General features: G+C 51.7%; 5 protein-coding genes across 5 annotated transcripts; 4 read left to right on the top strand and 1 right to left on the bottom strand.

Annotated features, from left to right (window-relative positions):
- Nucleotides 1-265: 265 nt before the first annotated feature.
- On the top strand, nt 266-1,516 carry BDV14DRAFT_94321 (uncharacterized protein). The gene has a single exon (XM_073777902.1). It carries the CDS (start codon nt 507-509, stop codon nt 1,269-1,271), a length of 765 nt encoding a protein of 254 aa, XP_073626073.1. The 5' UTR covers nt 266-506; the 3' UTR covers nt 1,272-1,516.
- A 220-nt stretch (nt 1,517-1,736) lies between these two features.
- Nucleotides 1,737-3,604, top strand: BDV14DRAFT_94317 (uncharacterized protein). Its single transcript, XM_073777901.1, has 2 exons — nt 1,737-1,993; nt 2,063-3,604. The coding sequence occupies exons 1-2, from the start codon at nt 1,957-1,959 to the stop codon at nt 3,565-3,567; spliced, it is 1,542 nt and encodes a 513-aa protein (XP_073626072.1). The 5' UTR covers nt 1,737-1,956; the 3' UTR covers nt 3,568-3,604.
- A 2,422-nt stretch (nt 3,605-6,026) lies between these two features.
- On the top strand, nt 6,027-7,573 carry BDV14DRAFT_202148 (arrestin (or S-antigen), N-terminal domain protein; the record flags this gene model as incomplete). The annotated part of the gene is made up of 2 exons (XM_073773936.1): nt 6,027-6,228; nt 6,276-7,573. The coding sequence occupies 2 exons, from the start codon at nt 6,027-6,029 to the stop codon at nt 7,571-7,573; spliced, it is 1,500 nt and encodes a 499-aa protein (XP_073626071.1).
- Nucleotides 7,574-8,236: 663 nt separating this feature from the next.
- On the top strand, nt 8,237-10,471 carry BDV14DRAFT_210101 (glycoside hydrolase family 18 protein; the record flags this gene model as incomplete). The annotated part of the gene is made up of 2 exons (XM_073775808.1): nt 8,237-8,315; nt 9,189-10,471. The coding sequence occupies 2 exons, from the start codon at nt 8,237-8,239 to the stop codon at nt 10,469-10,471; spliced, it is 1,362 nt and encodes a 453-aa protein (XP_073626070.1).
- A 155-nt stretch (nt 10,472-10,626) lies between these two features.
- Nucleotides 10,627-16,556, bottom strand: utp10 (snoRNA-binding rRNA-processing protein UTP10). The gene is made up of 3 exons (XM_073777900.1): nt 16,074-16,556; nt 11,603-16,022; nt 10,627-11,547 (listed from the first exon to the last, which is right to left on the bottom strand). Exons 1-3 carry the CDS (start codon nt 16,448-16,450, stop codon nt 10,936-10,938), a joined length of 5,409 nt encoding a protein of 1,802 aa, XP_073626069.1. The 5' UTR covers nt 16,451-16,556; the 3' UTR covers nt 10,627-10,935.
- Between the last annotated feature and the right edge of the window lie 103 nt (nt 16,557-16,659).

Here is a 16,659-nt window from a genome sequence, read left to right as displayed (position 1 = left end):
GCCGCACTTGCAAAAATGCGTTGAGTGTATGAGAACGCAGGCACAGTCTTGGTCCATGACTCCTGGCTCCTTTCGCACAGTAGTTTCGGGCTTTCAGAATGTGAACTCATAATGCGGATGCTCTTTTCGCCATGAAACAGGCGCCTATGGACATACAGGAGGGAGCCCTGGCTAAGCATCTTGTTTTCCAATTCCAAGACAGGGCCCATGATATCGACTTGTGCTATCGGCAATTTAGGGAAACTTACGCCGAGAAATTAGATGCTGAGGATACATCGTGGAAGCCCTCGGCATTCGAAGGCATGCTTGGGATCAATATAAGACTGAATTACTAGAGTCTCCGAAGGTTGAAGCAGGGTTCGGTCACTGGAAAATACGATGGGGTCAATGCTGAGACGGAAAATGCAGCGAATGCGCTAGACTCCATAGTATCTGCATTGCGGTACAGAACAACAAGTGTAGCAACAGATGAAGCTTTGTGTGTGGCGACCCTGCTCGGTTTGTATATGACACAGCTACTTGAGCATCCTCCAGAATTAAGGGTGGAATGTATGTGGCGAATGATAAAAGGTACCTCGACCGAAATTCTGATGCACTTGACTACCATAACTGCACGCGGCCTGAACTGGGCTCCCAAAACCCTGCTCTTATCAGAATCAAACACAATCCCCGGAAGCATGCCCTACAATGGTGTTTCTGTGAGACGAGATGACTTGGCCTGGTCTTTAGCGAGTGTCAAGCCAGAGGGACTGCTCTTTAGGTGTTCAGCTCTTGTCTTTAATATTGGACCTGCCCGCCTAGGTGCTCCTTTCTTCATGAAGGCCAGCGACAAGACACACTGTATCATCCTTCCTGACCCAGAGACTTCATCGAGGAGTGAGATATTCAAGATTATGCGCGGTCTCAACCGCCCAAGAAGACAAGATGCCCTCCTTGTAAACCCGTACCAAACTTACGGCTCAACACGGGCCGCCTTCATGGGAATGCAACCATTACCAGAACGAGACGAAATACGGCACACGGGAATCTTGATCGCAATAACGGACGAGCGTGATGGTATCTTGTATGGGAAAAGGCTGTGTCTCGCCTTTGCGCGTCAGGTACCACCGGGAGAAATGGCTATGAAGTCATACTGCGACGAGCGTTTCCCCGACGAGGTTGTTGCGCATTTACATGAAAACCAGGCTGGTTCTGGCACCGACGACGAACTTGTTGTTACCCATACGTTCGGCAGGCGGACATCTGATGACCAGCTATGGTGCATTGACTGATGTTGAACATACATACTCAGGACTCGCGTCAGTCATCTTTTCTGGTTTTCAAGGTCCTTCCTGAAATATGTGCAAAATAAGGTCCCTGATTTATGATCCATTCTATTTCTTTGTCCCTAGATTAGCTTATATTAGACTAAAAAGTGAGAATGCGTTCTGTATAACAAACCTCCATTTAACGCTGGTAGGTGCCCAATTGCATACAGGTACTTACCTAGGTATCTTGTGAGCTTCGTGGCAGCAAGGACCTTGCTTAGACTCACCGTCTTCTGCCCTTTCCATAGTCCCCGACTTATAAGATTATCAGTTACGTATAGTAAAGAAGCAGAACTAAGTACGTGCATCCCGCCGGGACGATTCTCGCCGCTTTTACCCGTTTAGGCGGACCTTGCGAGGCTCCGTACTATCCGGCTGAGCACTAAGGCGCAACGAAGTACGAAGTGAAAAAGATAAACTACTGTCGGATCTAAATTGCAAGGCATAGTTACAATGGGTTTCGATTTCCCTGACTCGATCTATGCTGAGCCGGGTACGGTAAGTAGGTAACTAGAATCCCGCCCCTTTTGTTCGCCGCACGGGTATAAAACGGGCGGATAGCCGGCGATAGAATCTGGAGCACTGAGGCCTCTTTTGAGAGAAAAGCCAATCTCTTGAGTCATATAATTCGGAGATATAACCCGTTCAGATGGCTCAGACGAACCATGATATCCTCCGCGCAGCGAGTGAGTCGGCCCAAACAAACTTTCCCTGCAAGTAGAACCAACCCTAACTCAAACTTACCCGACCCACAGGCAAGAATGAGCGTCGCTATATCACCCGCCATTCATTGGGTTTCTATCGAGCCCTTACGATGACGGGTCTATATACCCTCGAAAACAACGACACCTACGCAAATGCCTTCGATGCGACGACTGCCGAGTCCTATTTCCCTGCGCTGAAATGGTATATCGATAAGCATCCTATCCTTAGCACGGCAATCGCTGGACAAGACACCGAGAACCCTGTATTCGTCAGGCCAAAGGAGGGTATGGACCTGAGGAGGCATGTTCAGGTCATTCAATATGATCCTCGCGATGGCGGAGATGAGATTGAGGCCTTGAGGCGAGTTTTGTTAGCAACGCACGATAAGATGTTTGATGATGTCGAGAGTGTTCCGCCGTGGAAGATTGTTGTGGTTCCGTTACCGGGTAGGACGCAAGATGCGAAGACCAAGGTGTATATTATATTCGCATACTCGCATTCTGTTGGAGATGGTCGGTCGGGCCTTGTATTCCATAAGACCTTCCTGGAAGGATTGCGGGTTGCGCACAGGACTCATGACCACAGTGCCATTTATAAGGTTGCAGACCCGTTTCCACTACCCCCTTCACTTGAGGACGCCTGTACGCTGAAGATTAGCCTGGGGTATCTCCTTTTCACTCTGTTTGGGTCTTACTTACCTTCATTCGTGAGGAATCGGCTCGAATTTCAGAAAGAGGATGCGACAGATGGGACGTGGACTGGTGAGGTGATGAGTTATCCAGATGATCCCGACGAGTTCCGAACTGGAGCTGCGATACTGGTCGTCCCTAAAGAGCGATTGGATGCTGTGCTGCAGATTTGCAGAGAGAAAGGCGGAGCGAGATTTACCGGGCTAATCAACCAGTTGATCGTGCGTGCTTTGAGCAGTTCCCCTGCACTCCAGGATCCTCGCACCCGGTCCGCACCAATTGACAACTTCATCGGACAAATCGTCGTCGACCTTCGCGGGTTGGTCAAGCCTTACTCTGACGACATGATGGTAAACTGTGTCTCCGCCATCTACGAGACCTCGCCTCGAGCTCAGCAGGACATTGATCTCAAGTCGGACCCTGCATTCTGGGACGCAGTCCGCAATACAACAACCCGGCTAGCTAAATCTGCTAGTACCCTGGTCAACCAGCCCATTGGCCTTATGAAGTATTTGAGCAACATCCGCCAATGGACTCTCGAGAAACTGGGAGAGCAACGCGGTTCATCATATGAGATCAGTAACGCGGTTGTGTTCGACCCTTCGGCGACAACACCAGGAGCTGTGTCTGGAGGGGCGGGACAAGACAATAACCGGAGGTCTTGGGATATTGAGAGATTGGTAATGTCGCAGCCTGCGAACGCGACGAGCTGTCCGTTGAGCTTTTCGGTTGTGACGAGGAAGGGCGGGGATATGGTTTTGACGGCCAATTGGCAGCTTGGGGTGCTGGGGGTTGAGGATGAGGATTGGTTTGTCAAGGATGTTCTTAGGAGGATTGAAGGAGACCTGACTGTGCTCTCCAACTGATGTGCAATAGAAGTAATATATAATGAGAATGGAAGTGTGTTGTTGACTTGCTGTACCACAAACAGTGCCTGAGGCTGATGATCCCGAAGTAGAATAGCGCAGGTGTACCTTCTCATTTGTCGATGACAGACCTTGTACTCTTCGTCGACTTCCACCTACTTGCTTAGTCCAATCGATCTACAGATTCTGTGGAATGCCATCCTTCTTGCCATTCCGAATCTTGAAGATCTCCAGTTTGCTCTTTCCAGAAAGAGCAAAGCCGCTACCTAAGATCTGCACCGAAGTCTCTGATCATCGACCATGTCCAAGCTTTCCACTGGCTTGTCCAATGGCCAGCTCTCATCGTATATGCGCAAAGGTGCGATACCTATGGCTTTGGAATAATTCAGCATGAGCTTCATGAAAATCATGTTTGATGCTGACTAGCCCAGCGAGGATCGTTGAGTCTTAGTACGCGGAAAGTACGACCTACAGCGGCCTTTTCCGATTCGATATGGCTCAAAACGTGGTGCGCAGCATCTAATTGCAGCTCATTGCCTTTATGCCCAGAGATTGGTATACGAGGGCATCGATTGTGAGAACATTAATCTCCCCTCGGCTTCCGAAAATCCTCGATACTGTGCCCTTGAGCGCTTATAAAAAAACCTACGGGAAGCCTGTGGCGGAATCAGTCAATCGAGTTGACTGGCAGGAAATCCACCGGAGCTTCCCCGACATGGTATATGCTATCTGATTGTGAAAGAAAGTAAAGAGACCACGCTCCCCGAGGCTCTGATACTCCTTGTCCATCTTGCGGAAGCGTTCACTTCGTGACAAGAGAGCAAGATCGAATCTCGTCCGCCTTTCTACATGCGTCCACCAGAGACATGCTTGAAGTCATATACAACGATCATCTGATGGCCCAAAACGTTGAACTCGTGGTCTGGTTTTCTGAAGACTGGGGGGAAGTTGCGAGGCACGTGGTGATAATTTCACAGGGCAGGTGAAACGATCAACCCTGCTAAATTAGAGGGTAGTCGGACAGTAGGATCGGGTTGACGGTCACGTTGAGCAGAGCCAGATGAAACAGGAAAGACCCCCTGTCGAGCCGGCTGAACAACAAGCTTTATGTCTCATAATTGGGCTCGATGCTTTCTTACAAACCAAAAGATCGTCTTTCAAACCAGCAGATACCGGAGTCAGAATTGACGATGAGTTTAATTCTCCCTGGACATTTCTCGTGCGAAACGGAAATGTCGGGCCCATGTGAGATCTTCGCGTCATTGTTCCTTCGCGAATCTATTCTATACTTGGGATGAGCGTCGAGACCGCAAAAGACCCAGCATAATTTTGGGGCTGTCAACAAACCATTGGTTCCAGGTGCCGAGCTCCGGACTCCAAAGGATCGCTTGAAGAACCTCCCCGGTTTCAAAGAATGAGTCAGGGTTCGGCTATGGTTCAGCAGATGGAGACGAGCCGCCGCCATTGGAGCAGAAACCCAGAAAGGCAAAACGAACTTTTGCTAGACATCGTTCGCCAAAAATATCGCTTGCAGAGAGACGCGTTCGAGAGATCCAGACGCACGAATCAAGAACCGCGACGCCGAAGCGATGTCGGTGAAACAGGGCTGATTGCCGAATGGGCTCGGCTAGGAACCTTGAGATGCCAGGATGGACATGGATGTTGTCGAAAGGCGTATTGACGGAGCCAATTCTTGAGGTCAAACTAGCGAATCAGAGCGACAGTGCAGCTAGTGGCAGAAAAGGGCGTGCAATGAGAACCAGCATTCTGGGTCATCGGGTCCACCTCCGCCGAGTGACCTTTAGAGGCAGGTTGCGAATCACCGTTAGAGGCTTAGGCTTGCGGAGAATCTTAGTACGGGCGTATTCCGCGGAGTAGTGACGGCCAGACTGCGGAGAGAGCAGGCCCATGCTCAGCGATGACATAGCACGACTTTGCACGAGGACATTGTCTTGTTCAGGTATGTCGCCATTCCAAAGTTGCAAGTGCAAACAACAATTAGTCAGTCAAAGAGGAATACGAAGCCACAGCGTATTTTGAGGCTTTTGAGCGTATTCAGCGAACACGAGATTGATTTCTCATCTGCTGGCGTCATTGAACAAACCAAATCAACAACAGGGCGCTGGCCCCATATTTGTCATCTGGTGTCGGTCACTCCAAGGGCGCATATGCTCCACTCTCATACTATCAACACAAAAAAAAAACATTTTCTGACTCACGGACTCATAACTAACTATATAACTAGATATGTCTCTCCGCAATTATCTCAGTGCACTCCATACTTCAGCATCGACTGTACTCCCGGGGAATTCTGCAGCTCTCATCCAAGTTTCAGACATTCCACCGAGCGTCATCCTATTTCATACACCACCCCTTACTCCGTATCCCTTCGGGGATTTAAATACCCTCTTCCCCAGACTTGAGAATCAGACACCAAGAATCCAATCTTGAGGGCAGAAATGGCCGCCTCAATTCTCACTCGTGGCTCCAGGGCAGCCGACGTGCTCTATTCCTACTCTCGACCTCAAATCAAGATCGATCTCGTAGGTGAGAAAGACAACCTGACCAACAACTACACCACCGGAGACCGCATCGAAGGAACAGTTACCATCACTGCCAGTCACCTCACAAGCTTCGACGAGGTTGAAATTCAACTAGAAGGTGAGCAACCTTCCAAAGTGCCAATGAAATAAGTGCTGACCTGACAGGGTCTCAAACGGTTTCCGTGGAACGCGGCGCAGTGCCAGGCCGCACAGGCGCAACACAAACGTTTCTTCGACTCCGCCAACCCATTGAGGACGACACTTATCCAATGCCTCGTGTCATCGAGCCCGGACGCGAATACAAGTTCCCATTCACTTTCGTCGTGCCCCAGCAACTCCTTCCACACATCTGCAGCCACTTCAAGGCCAATGCCCACATCCAAGATTCGCACACCCTTCTGCTCCCCTCAATGGGCGAGCCTCTGCTAGCCAGCGACGGAAAGTCGGTTCTAGACGATATGTCGCCTGACATGACGCGTGTCACATACCACATCCGGGCCGAAGTCTCACAAAAGCCCATCGTGGGTCAGACAAAGTCCCTGCGGTCTGCGAGAAAGAAGATTCGCATTGTCCCCGTTGTGGAGGAACAGCCTCCTCTAACCGTGCTGGACAATGACCCCGTCTACCGCGTGCGCAGGGAGAAGGATGTCCGCCGGGGAACGCTTCGCCCAAGGCAAGGACGTCTCGTGGCCGCCGCCTCACAGCCCAAGCCCTTGCAATTGAGTCCACCGAATGCGAACACATGCTGCAACTCTGTCAACACCGCTGCGACCATTCACCTGCGCTTCGACCCCGTGGGTGACGAGGAACCGCCTAGTCTAGGCACCGTCTGGAGCAAGTTATGCGTTGCGACTTACTACACCGTACACCCCTGGGACGACTACCCGACGGCATCGGTTGTTTCCGCGCTGGATATGTCAGGGCGAGGCGTATACTCGGAGACGGTGCCGTTATCAACCATGTGCGTTGCTTCCGCGCAGTGGACGAAGCAGACTTCCGATACCGTCCGTCGCGATTCGCTACACTCGACGTCGTCTACAGAGTCCGCTACTGGTCCATCGGCCACTTTTGCGGGAGAGACCTACTATACAGCCTCACTGGTTGTGCCGGTGACTCTTCCAAAGATCAAATCCTTCCTCCCAACATTTCACTCGTGCTTGATCTCGCGCATTTACACCCTGGAGCTTTGCGTTTCATACCACACACCGAACATGAACATACTCACGCCGACAGTCTCATTGAAGGTTCCTATCCAGTTGACTCTCGCTCAACCAGGGTCTAGTTCCCGGCGGCCATCCCAGGAGATCATTACACAAGAGGAGGTCGACGCCGAATTCTTCAGACCGCGCAGCGTCGCCCCTCCAGTGACAGAGTCAGATACAGTCGCGCCCCCAGGCTATTCAGAGTACCGAGCGCTGCCATCACCATTGACGCGTCGGCCTCAAGTGATCCCCTGTTCATGATCAAAAGTTCTATTTCCCTACTTGGTTCTTTCAAGACACTCCTGCTTGTTGCTACTTACGCTGCTTAATACCCACATTCACGAAGAATGCCCATTAATGAAATATATTATGTTATGTCTATAGATCTAGATTACTCTAGTCCCACCATAATCCATGTTAATGTCTATGTTATGCATTGCTTCCGACTGTCCTACCACACTTGAGGCTATTCACTGAGTGTCTCTGTTAAGCTACCTCAACCTATCTCGTTTGTCTCAATTCATTGATGTTTTCAGCACTTCGTGAATAAAGACTTACTCTCCCTAAATTTGATTTCTCGACAAGCCTAGACCATCCTTCTCGGTCCAGATGCCTTAAGCCCATCAAGCTATCCCGTAGGTCTAGATCCAACCTCGATACGAAGCATATGCGATGTAGCACAGCCCTTCATTCCATGTGTGCCCACGAGAATGAATTATACTTCACTCACCTCCACTTTCCTCTATACAACCTCGTCCCTCGAAAGGTATAAAAGAGCTCTAATCCACCCCGTTCAACATCCGTCTCCATCCTCGTCCTACCTTGTCTTCTCATCCCCTCCTCCCTCCCCTGTGCCTATATCTTCCTGTCTTTCGTCTCAGACAGTATCTCACATCCCAACCTGCGAAACTTAGAGCTGTCAAGATGAAGCTTTCTACCACGTTCCTCCTTTCGGCTCTTGCTGTCTCACAGGTCTATGCTCTCCCAAGAGGCCATGGAGAAGGTATGAGACGGAAAGTTATCCGTCAAGATCTCCCTACTACAGAGAGCGAGACTCGGTCTTTCTCCAGCGACACCAGTACAGAGACACCCAATACCACTAGCACAACTGCCGCCTTTCCCCTGTACGATTATGATTCTAATTCGACCTTAACATTGACCGGAACATCGACCGAGACATCTACAACTGCCTCATCTTCCGCAGCGAGTGTCTCTGTCGATCCCACTCCAAGCACCAACGGCGCCGCTATAATCCCAACAGCCTGGAGCGACGGCATCGAGCCCTCATCTTCCACTCCCACACCCCTCACCTCAACCAGCTTCAGCCACATCGTCCCCACGGTTTCAATCGAGCAGGATACATTCTCTACATCCTCCCCATTGACCTGGAGCAGCAGCGCGGATTTTGTCCCCGGCGCTGTTTCCACAGGCACAATCGAGGATATCTCCAGTTTCGTTGCGTCGAGCAGCGGTAATCCCTGGAGCAGCAGTAGCGCCTATGCTGTTTCGATGCCTGTCGCGTCCAGCAGTGCTGGTGTTATCCCTAGTGGGATGCCGTGGGATTATGATCTTGAGGCCGATATGGAGTCTTTTTATGTGGTTTCTTCGCCTGTTGCTTCGAGTACACCTGTTGCGTCTAGCAGTGCTGTTTATGTCGCTAGTGGAATGCCTTGGGATTATGATGTTGAAACAGAGCCCTCTTATATGCCCTCTAGCGAAGCGGTCGCTTCTTCTACCCCCGTTGCTTCTAGCGGTAGCGATGTTACCCCCAGTGACATCCCATCTTACAGCGACGACAGCTTCCTAAGTGGCAGTGGGATCCCGTCCAGCAGCACAATCCAAACACCCAGCCCCATCGTCGACGGCAACTCAACAGCACAATCCCCTATCTCAGCCCCAGGCAGCGTCAGCGGTGGAACAGGAGGAGCAGGCCTCTCCGGTCCCCTCCCCGCCCCAGACACCGGCGAAACAGAGTACCGCTCCATGGCCTACTTCGTGAACTGGGCAATCTACGGCCGCAAGTACAACCCCGCTGACCTGCCCGTGCGCCATCTAACGCACATCCTGTACGCCTTCGCCAACATCCGCCCCGAAACAGGCGAAGTCTACCTCAGCGATACCTACGCCGACACAGAGAAGCACTACCCATCTGATTCTTGGAACGAGCCAGCCGATAAAAATGTTTACGGGTGCACGAAACAGCTCTTCCTGCTTAAGAAGCAGAACCGTCATCTCAAGGTCATGCTTAGTATTGGCGGCTGGACGTACTCTAAGAACTTCGTGCAGCCGGCCTCTACACCAGAGGGAAGGAAAAGCTTCGCAATGTCCGCCGTAAAGCTCATGGGTGATCTCGGTATGGACGGATTAGACATCGACTGGGAGTACCCCGAAAATGACAAACAAGCCTCCGACTTCGTGGAACTCCTGCGCGAAACAAGGACCGAACTCGACCGCGCCGCAAACCAGAATAACATCAAGATGCGCTACGAGTTGTCCATTGCTTCCCCCGCCGGCCCGGACAAGTACAACAAGCTGCACATGAAGGAGATGGACGCGCACTTGTCCTTCTGGAACCTCATGGCGTACGATTACTCTGGAAGCTGGGACAATGTCACGGGCCACAACGCGAACTTGTACCCGTCTACCCAGAACCCCTCTTCAACACCATATAACACGCACGAGGCGATTACAGACTACCTCAAGGCAGGCATCGAACCGCGCAAGATCAATCTCGGTATGCCCCTATACGGCCGCGCATTCAAGGGCACGGACGGACCAGGTCGATCTTTCGAGGACGTCGGCGGCGAAGGCTCCTTCGAGCCCGGTATTTGGGACTACAAGGTTCTCCCCAGAGAGGGCGCAATTGTATCCGAGGACGAAGAGACAGGGTCAAGCTTTAGTTTCGACGCGGGCAAGAAGGAGATTATCTCTTTTGATAATGTTGCCGTTGTTAAGCGCAAGGCGGAGTATCTGATTAAGGGCGGGTTGGGCGGTGGTATGTGGTGGGAGGCGAGTGGGGATAGACCTGTTGGTAGTGGAGGGAGTCTGATCGAGACGCTTGTCGACTCGGTTGGTGGGATTGGGAAGTTGGAGAAGAGTGAGAATCATATTGGGTTTCCGCAGTCTAAGTATGAGAATTTGAGAAAGGGGTTTGCTTGAGAACCTTGATGTCCTCAACTTTTGAGTACGTACGACGGGATGAGGAGACGACACTGCAGAAAGCGATACGGAAAACAGAAAACATAAAGAACATTAACGAGCAGTGCTTGCTTTGGGGTAAGGAGTTGGCGTTTCGTTACTTAGGGCTTTGATGGATATTTTTGAATTAGGTAGTTAGGCATGGCAGGCGGCGAGCTGAGCTCCCCTAGCCTCGCTTTATGATTCTAAAAGTGATGTTTTATCTTTCTACATTACAAAGATGACGTTCAACTCAAAAACAAAATGGCATCTCTATGCAGTAGATATGTATAAAGTATGTATGCAGGCAAGGAAGTAAACAAAAAACACCCAACTTTTCCGCACAAAAACAACCTTGACTATATACAGAACACTCAAACGCCAATTCAACACCCAGTCAGTCCAGGGTAGTCAAGTGTAAGTAATAAGTAGCAGGATTTGCTAGACTAAGTCAACATATCATCAAGTCTCTCCCCCAACACTCCCTCAATCTGCTTAACCCACTTCCTAACCTCCCGCTCAACACCCTCATCCTCGTCCTCCATCAACTCCGAAATATACGGCAACATCTCCGGCAGGAGCGCCAACCAATCCTCACCAAGCGTCTCAGTAAGAGACTGCTCTGTCTTAAGCGCCGCAATACGAATGTGCGCATTGTCTCCACCACCAATGGAACTCTTCTCCTTCGAGGCCTTGGTTGTGAAAGCCGCCGATGACGGACGCAAGAAGCGCATCAGAACACCGTTAAGCTCCTTGTGGTTATCCGTTGAGTCAGCGGCGACAGCGAGCTCTGTGATTGTGGGGACGGCCTCGGTTTCAATTAAGCTGAGGAGGGAAGAGGATGTCGCGTGCCGAAGTTGGGCGATTAAGGGCGTGGAGATCTTCGTGATGTTACTGGGTGATTGCCAGAATTCGTCCTGGTCGTGCTCGAAGGCTGCGCGGAGCATGCGCATGGTTGCGAGCCAGAGGGGGAGTGTGTTGGGGTTTGAGGGCGTGGCGGATGAAAGGACCGAGACGACGGAGTCGGTGATGTAGCTCGCGTAGTTTGTTACGATGGACTGGAGAATGAACGTTAGTATTGTTTAGGTTTATTTGGGAAGGAAAGAAACGTACCTGAAGAGTAGAGAAAAACATCTGCAAGAACCGGTAGAACGTCGTGAGTCTCGCCAATGAACCCTGCGTATCCTTCTTGGCCAATCCCGTCGTAGCCCAATCAGCAAGCTTAACGAAGATAGGTCTGAAGGTCGTGTCGTTAAGCTTGTAGATCATCTTAATCGTGACGTTGTTGACCAGATCCTCGACTTCTTCTAGATCACTCGTCTCAAAGACCGACTTGCCACCCAGAGCAACTTGTTCCCGACGCAGATCAAACGCGCGGAACAGGATACTGCTAAGCACAGACAGGTTCTTCATTGTGGCGGACTTGGGATGCTTCTCGATGCTCAGACTGACAGCTTCGAGGACCTCGCGCGTGGCAGCGGGGCCAGCGGATACAGCCTTCTGCCAGTTGCGGTCAATGGAAGCGAATGATGTTGCCATGTCGACCTTGCGGGCCATGAAGCGGAATGCTTCCTGGCGGTTATCGTTGTCAACATCTTCAGTGGCAGCGGAAGTAAAGGACAGGGTCAGAAGGGTATCAAGTTGCGAAGATGAGACCATGTAAGGAAGGTGGACAAAAAGAGCAGAGAAGAGGGTGAAGACTGCGTCGTGGAGGCGCGCGTTGATGTTGCCCTTCTCCAGACTGGTTTCGAGAAGAGAAAGCGAGCGGCTGAGGATCTCCGGGAGAGCAGGAATGATTGCTTGACCGAGGACTTCGACCATGGATGCGAGACAGAGAACACCGTTGATGCGGATGCGGTCGTCTTCTTGTCCGATGCAAGACGCACTGGCGACAACTTGTGCGGCGTCCGTAACCTTCGACGGCTCCTTCTTGCCGTACTTCTCGGCGACGCGGTCGATACATGTAACAGCGGCATGCTTGAGAAGGATATCAGGAGACGACTGCACGATGTCAACGAGAACACCCAAGAAGTCGAGAATGCGCATCTGGGCGTCGCCGTCGCGTTCTGGGCTCTGTTGCAGGCGGGTCGCAAGAAGACTGAGGACTTTCCGGCGAAGGGCATCATCAGGCCGCTTGAGTAGAGCTTCAATGGTGTCAAGGAAGTCGATCGTCGTAAGAGTACTGAAGAGCCCACTGAGGACGTCGCCAGCAGCCTGGTGAACGGGCTTGACGTTCTGCATCGATTCGCCGATGGCGAGAATCTGCTCGAGGATCTTTGAAAACAGGGCGCGGATGCGGTCTGCGTCGTCGGACTCCGTGGTAAGTGCTCGCGCGATCTTAACCTTCAGAGAAGAGTGCTTGAAGAGGTAGGCTAGTGCGCGGAGCAGATCCACAGCCACCTTGTGAGGCTCGCGGCCGTCATCGCTACCAATGCCGAGGAGGACTTGTGAGATGCCGGGCTTGGGCTTGAGCGAGTCGCTGACCAGGTCCAAGAATTTGCTGTACGTTGACAACTCAACGCTGGCCGTGGCATCAGAGACAAGACCGGTCATCAGGACGAGTACTGCCTTGTCCATTGAGTATCTGTTGGCGAGCATGGCGAGGACCGCGAACAAGAACTCTTCTGTACCGAGCTTGGTGATCAGAGCGTGGAACAGGCGTAGACGGCGGTGGGAGGGAATGTGCTCAAAGGCAGCAGTAAAGCTAAGCAGGAGCTCTGATGTACCGGAAACAACATCGCGCTTCTGGTGGCGCAGCGACTGGATGAGGGCCGGTACAACCTGGTCAATTGTCTGGTCAATGACGGAGACGGAGTAGTCGTCATCCTTTCGCAACACACTCGAGCCCATGAATGTGAAGATCGGCATCACACTATGGAGGACAAGCTCTGGTGCGATAACAGATAGACCGGCGACAAGGAGAAGAGCAGTGTTCTGAACCTGAGGGCTCTCAGTGGTACGGACACAGTCCACAACCATATCAGCCCGGACAACGGATGTATCGAACTGAGCCTTGGCATTCTTCGACCGGTTGACAATGGCAAGAAGACTGCCAAGCGTCAAGCTGAGCAGGTAGCTCATACCAGATTGGATCTGTGACTTGAAGTGGTGCAGAGCGGCCAGGGCTTGGAACAACCCTTCTGTGAGTTCGGGGTGAGCCTCTGGGTTGGAGCCATCCACAAGCTCGAGGATGAACGTCATCTTGTCCATGAGCTTGCTGAGCTTGGCTTCATCCTTGGTCGTCATTGCAATCATGTTGTTCTGGCTGGTCCGTCTGCGCTTGGGTGCAGGAGCGAGAGAATCGGCATCTGTGATGGAAGCGGGAATTTGCTGGAGGAAGTTCAAGAGCACAGAGCCTGGGAGCTCCACACTGCGGAGGGTATCGCGGCAGCTGTTGACAAGGGGAGTCTCATCGTCTTGCATGGAGATCTCAAAGAGCTGTTCAGCCGCAGCAATCTGTCGGTCCTCCGAGACCTTAGCCCAGATGTTGCCAATGCGGCTGAAAACTGAAGAGACAAACGATTTCCTGACCGAAGCCGAGTACGGACTGACAGTGGACAGGAGAAGAGTAGTAGCATCCTTCTCCTTAGGCGTGACTGTCCTCAGAACTTGGTCTTCAAAGTCGGACACTGAAATGTGCTCCCTCTCGTGGATCACTTGCACCTCCAGATCGCTCAGATTCCGCCATCCCTTCAACAAAGGCTCGAGCTCCTTGGTTCGCGTGATGCCACCGGCCTTGTCGACGCGGTTGAGCAAATTCAACAAACCCGCCTTAGGAGCGTAGAGCGGAACCTGGACAGCGTGTGAACAGAGGAATGTGAACAAGGCCAACCGCAAGGGTTTCTTGAGTGCGTCAGCAGAATCAGATGCTGCTCCGCGCAACGCGTTTTCAAGAGCCCGACCAATATGGTCACCGTCAGAGCGGCATTCTTCCAGTTCAGGGAGAACAGCTCGCTCCATGACCTTTTGACAATCGCTCGACGAAAGCCAGGGAATGTCCTTGGATTGCTTGTCTTGGTAAAGCGTATCCCGAGCCCAGACACTGCCCTTCTTCTTCTTTTCAGCCAGCTTGCCAATGACGGCCAGAGCATCAACTGCCACAGAGCGCACTCTTTCAGAGGGGTCCAAAAGAGCGACCAGCATGAAGGGAAGCAGTGCTTGGACGTCAACTTCATTCCATGTGGAAGATCTGAGAGTTGAGGAGACAGCCTTCAACGCAGCTGCCTTCGTACCAGGGGGATACGGGCCGGTGAAGACTCGGATGAAAAAGGAAACGAACTGAGGGGAGGAAGCTGCACTTGATTTGCTCAACACGGGCAATTCGATAAAGGAGTTGATTCTCTCCTGAGAGCCGGCGGATAGTGCGAAAGCCTGAACGAGTCTGTCGAAGACTGGAATTGACTGGGCGCTGAGGAAGGAGGCTTTGAATGGAGCTTCTTTCTTTAGAGATTCAATTGCCGGTGTGTAATCGTCCGATGCCTCTTCCTTGTCCGCGTCGTCCATTTCAACATCTTCAATTGTCTTGGGAGCCGGTACAGATTCAATGGCCGTTTGCAAGTTGTGCTCCAAAGTGGTGAGGTCAAAGGACAATTCTTCAATCACCTTTTGGAAGATCGGCTGAAGCGAGGCGGAGCGGCTGAAATTCTGAACTAGGTCTGCAAGGTGTGTTTGCGCGTCCAAAGCTATCGTTCCATCAATGTTGCTTGCGGCTCGGAGTACCAGGGCCATGGCTTGAGCAAGCTCGGCATCGCCCAAAAGCTGGCTCTCGAACATCAGAGACAACAGATCCAGGCGGGAAGAGTCCTTTTGGCTCGATAAGTTGCTAACACAGCCGCCCACTAGACCAAGAAGCAAATTCGACGTCTTGTATTCTGCTGAGATCTCGGACAGTTGCTTCAAGGGGTCGTCCAAGTGAAGGAGGGCCTTGAATACCCGCTTCGGTAGTATGGGCTCAGGCTTCTGCTGTGCCAAGACGGCAATACAGATAAGGCCGGAACTGAAGGTCTCCTCCGTCCATGATCCTGCAACTGCCTCCATCAATCCGTCGAGAACGTGATCCTGCAGTTCAGCCTTCTGTGCAAGCACGACGCAAACCATATAACACCCAATCACTAGCTCGGAGACATCCTTCATGGCTAGTCCGTCGTTAAGGACTGGAAGAACGTGGAGAATGACATCGTCGTGGTTCTGCTTCTCGACGTTTCGTCGGCCCGAGCGTGACGAGTCCAGGCGCCCCGCAACACCCTCTGTGATGATTCCCGCCCAAAAAGAAAGTAGCGCATGGTGGTGAGCGCGCTGTTCGCAGACTCGGAGAACGTGGTTATCGAGAACAGTCAAGAACTCCCGGTATGAGATTGCGTGTTGCACCAGAGCCTGGCGAACAGGATTAATTGCGCTTCGCTTGTACGGAATGAGCACCTTTAGCGTCGGCGGGAGGTCTTCGGGGAGGATTGCGAGAAGGTTGAGGAATAGAGGAGTCGAGTAGTATGGTAGGAATGTGAGAATCGTGAATTGGGTGTTATATTCATGTATGCTATACGTCCATTAGCCATCGAGAAAATTTAGTTGCTCAAACAAACCATACCGGAAGCGCCTGACAAGCCATTCTGTAGCCTTGACAGCTGGGCTCAATAGTAGTCTTGCTCCAACTAGAGCTAAAAAGGCCTCCAAGACTGAATCCAGCTCCTTGTTCTCCTCAGTCGTCATCTCCGTCCGGTCCTGGGACTTGCTCTGATCGCTGAAGATTGAGCGCTCGAACTGCGCAAATCGGGCATCGAGCTCGCATATTTCTCGGAATCCGCTATAAGCAATATCGTAAATCGTATCAAAGTCCTGCGACCCGGCGACTCTTTTGCCGAAGATCAGAGACTGCGAATGCGCGACTCTCTGTGCCTTTAGGTTCAACTGGTTGGTGGAGTTGGCCGCAATCTGCGACAACTGCGCGGCGAGGGACGACGCCATTTTCGTGGGGATAATCCTTATTGAAGTCAAAAATATCTATCCATCCCTCAACAATAAGGATCAGTAGTAGCAACACTCCAGAAGACTGGGTGGGATGAGAGGAATGCTCGAGCGGAAATGGAGAAGAAGCTCCGCAACTTTTTTTTTGGGAAAGGCGGAACGCGGGATCGGAGTTTTTCCAGCCTCACCACTCTACCACCACTACATCA

The sequence above is a fragment of the Aspergillus stella-maris genome, assembly GCF_047715825.1.
Source record: "Aspergillus stella-maris strain CBS 113639 unplaced genomic scaffold BDV14scaffold_44, whole genome shotgun sequence".
Lineage (NCBI taxonomy): Eukaryota > Fungi > Ascomycota > Eurotiomycetes > Eurotiales > Aspergillaceae > Aspergillus > Aspergillus stella-maris.
This window is presented reverse-complemented; position numbering and strand designations above follow the sequence as displayed.

What these genes read in the sequence shown, in the direction of transcription:
- BDV14DRAFT_94321 (XM_073777902.1), top strand. Translation starts at nt 507, where the DNA reads ATGACACAGCTACTTGAGCATCCTCCAGAATTAAGGGTGGAATGTATG.
- BDV14DRAFT_94317 (XM_073777901.1), top strand. Translation starts at nt 1,957, where the DNA reads ATGGCTCAGACGAACCATGATATCCTCCGCGCAGCGA. An exon ending in TGATATCCTCCGCGCAGCGA is followed by an intron (nt 1,994 to 2,062) that starts GTGAGTCGGCCC and finishes CCCGACCCACAG; the next exon opens with GCAAGAATGAGCGTCGCTAT.
- utp10 (XM_073777900.1), bottom strand. Translation starts at nt 16,450, where the DNA reads ATGGCGTCGTCCCTCGCCGCGCAGTTGTCGCAGATTGCGGCCAACTCC. An exon ending in TGGCTTGTCAGGCGCTTCCG is followed by an intron (nt 16,023 to 16,073) that starts GTATGGTTTGTT and finishes ATGGACGTATAG; the next exon opens with CATACATGAATATAACACCC. An exon ending in TGTTTTTCTCTACTCTTCAG is followed by an intron (nt 11,548 to 11,602) that starts GTACGTTTCTTT and finishes TTCATTCTCCAG; the next exon opens with TCCATCGTAACAAACTACGC.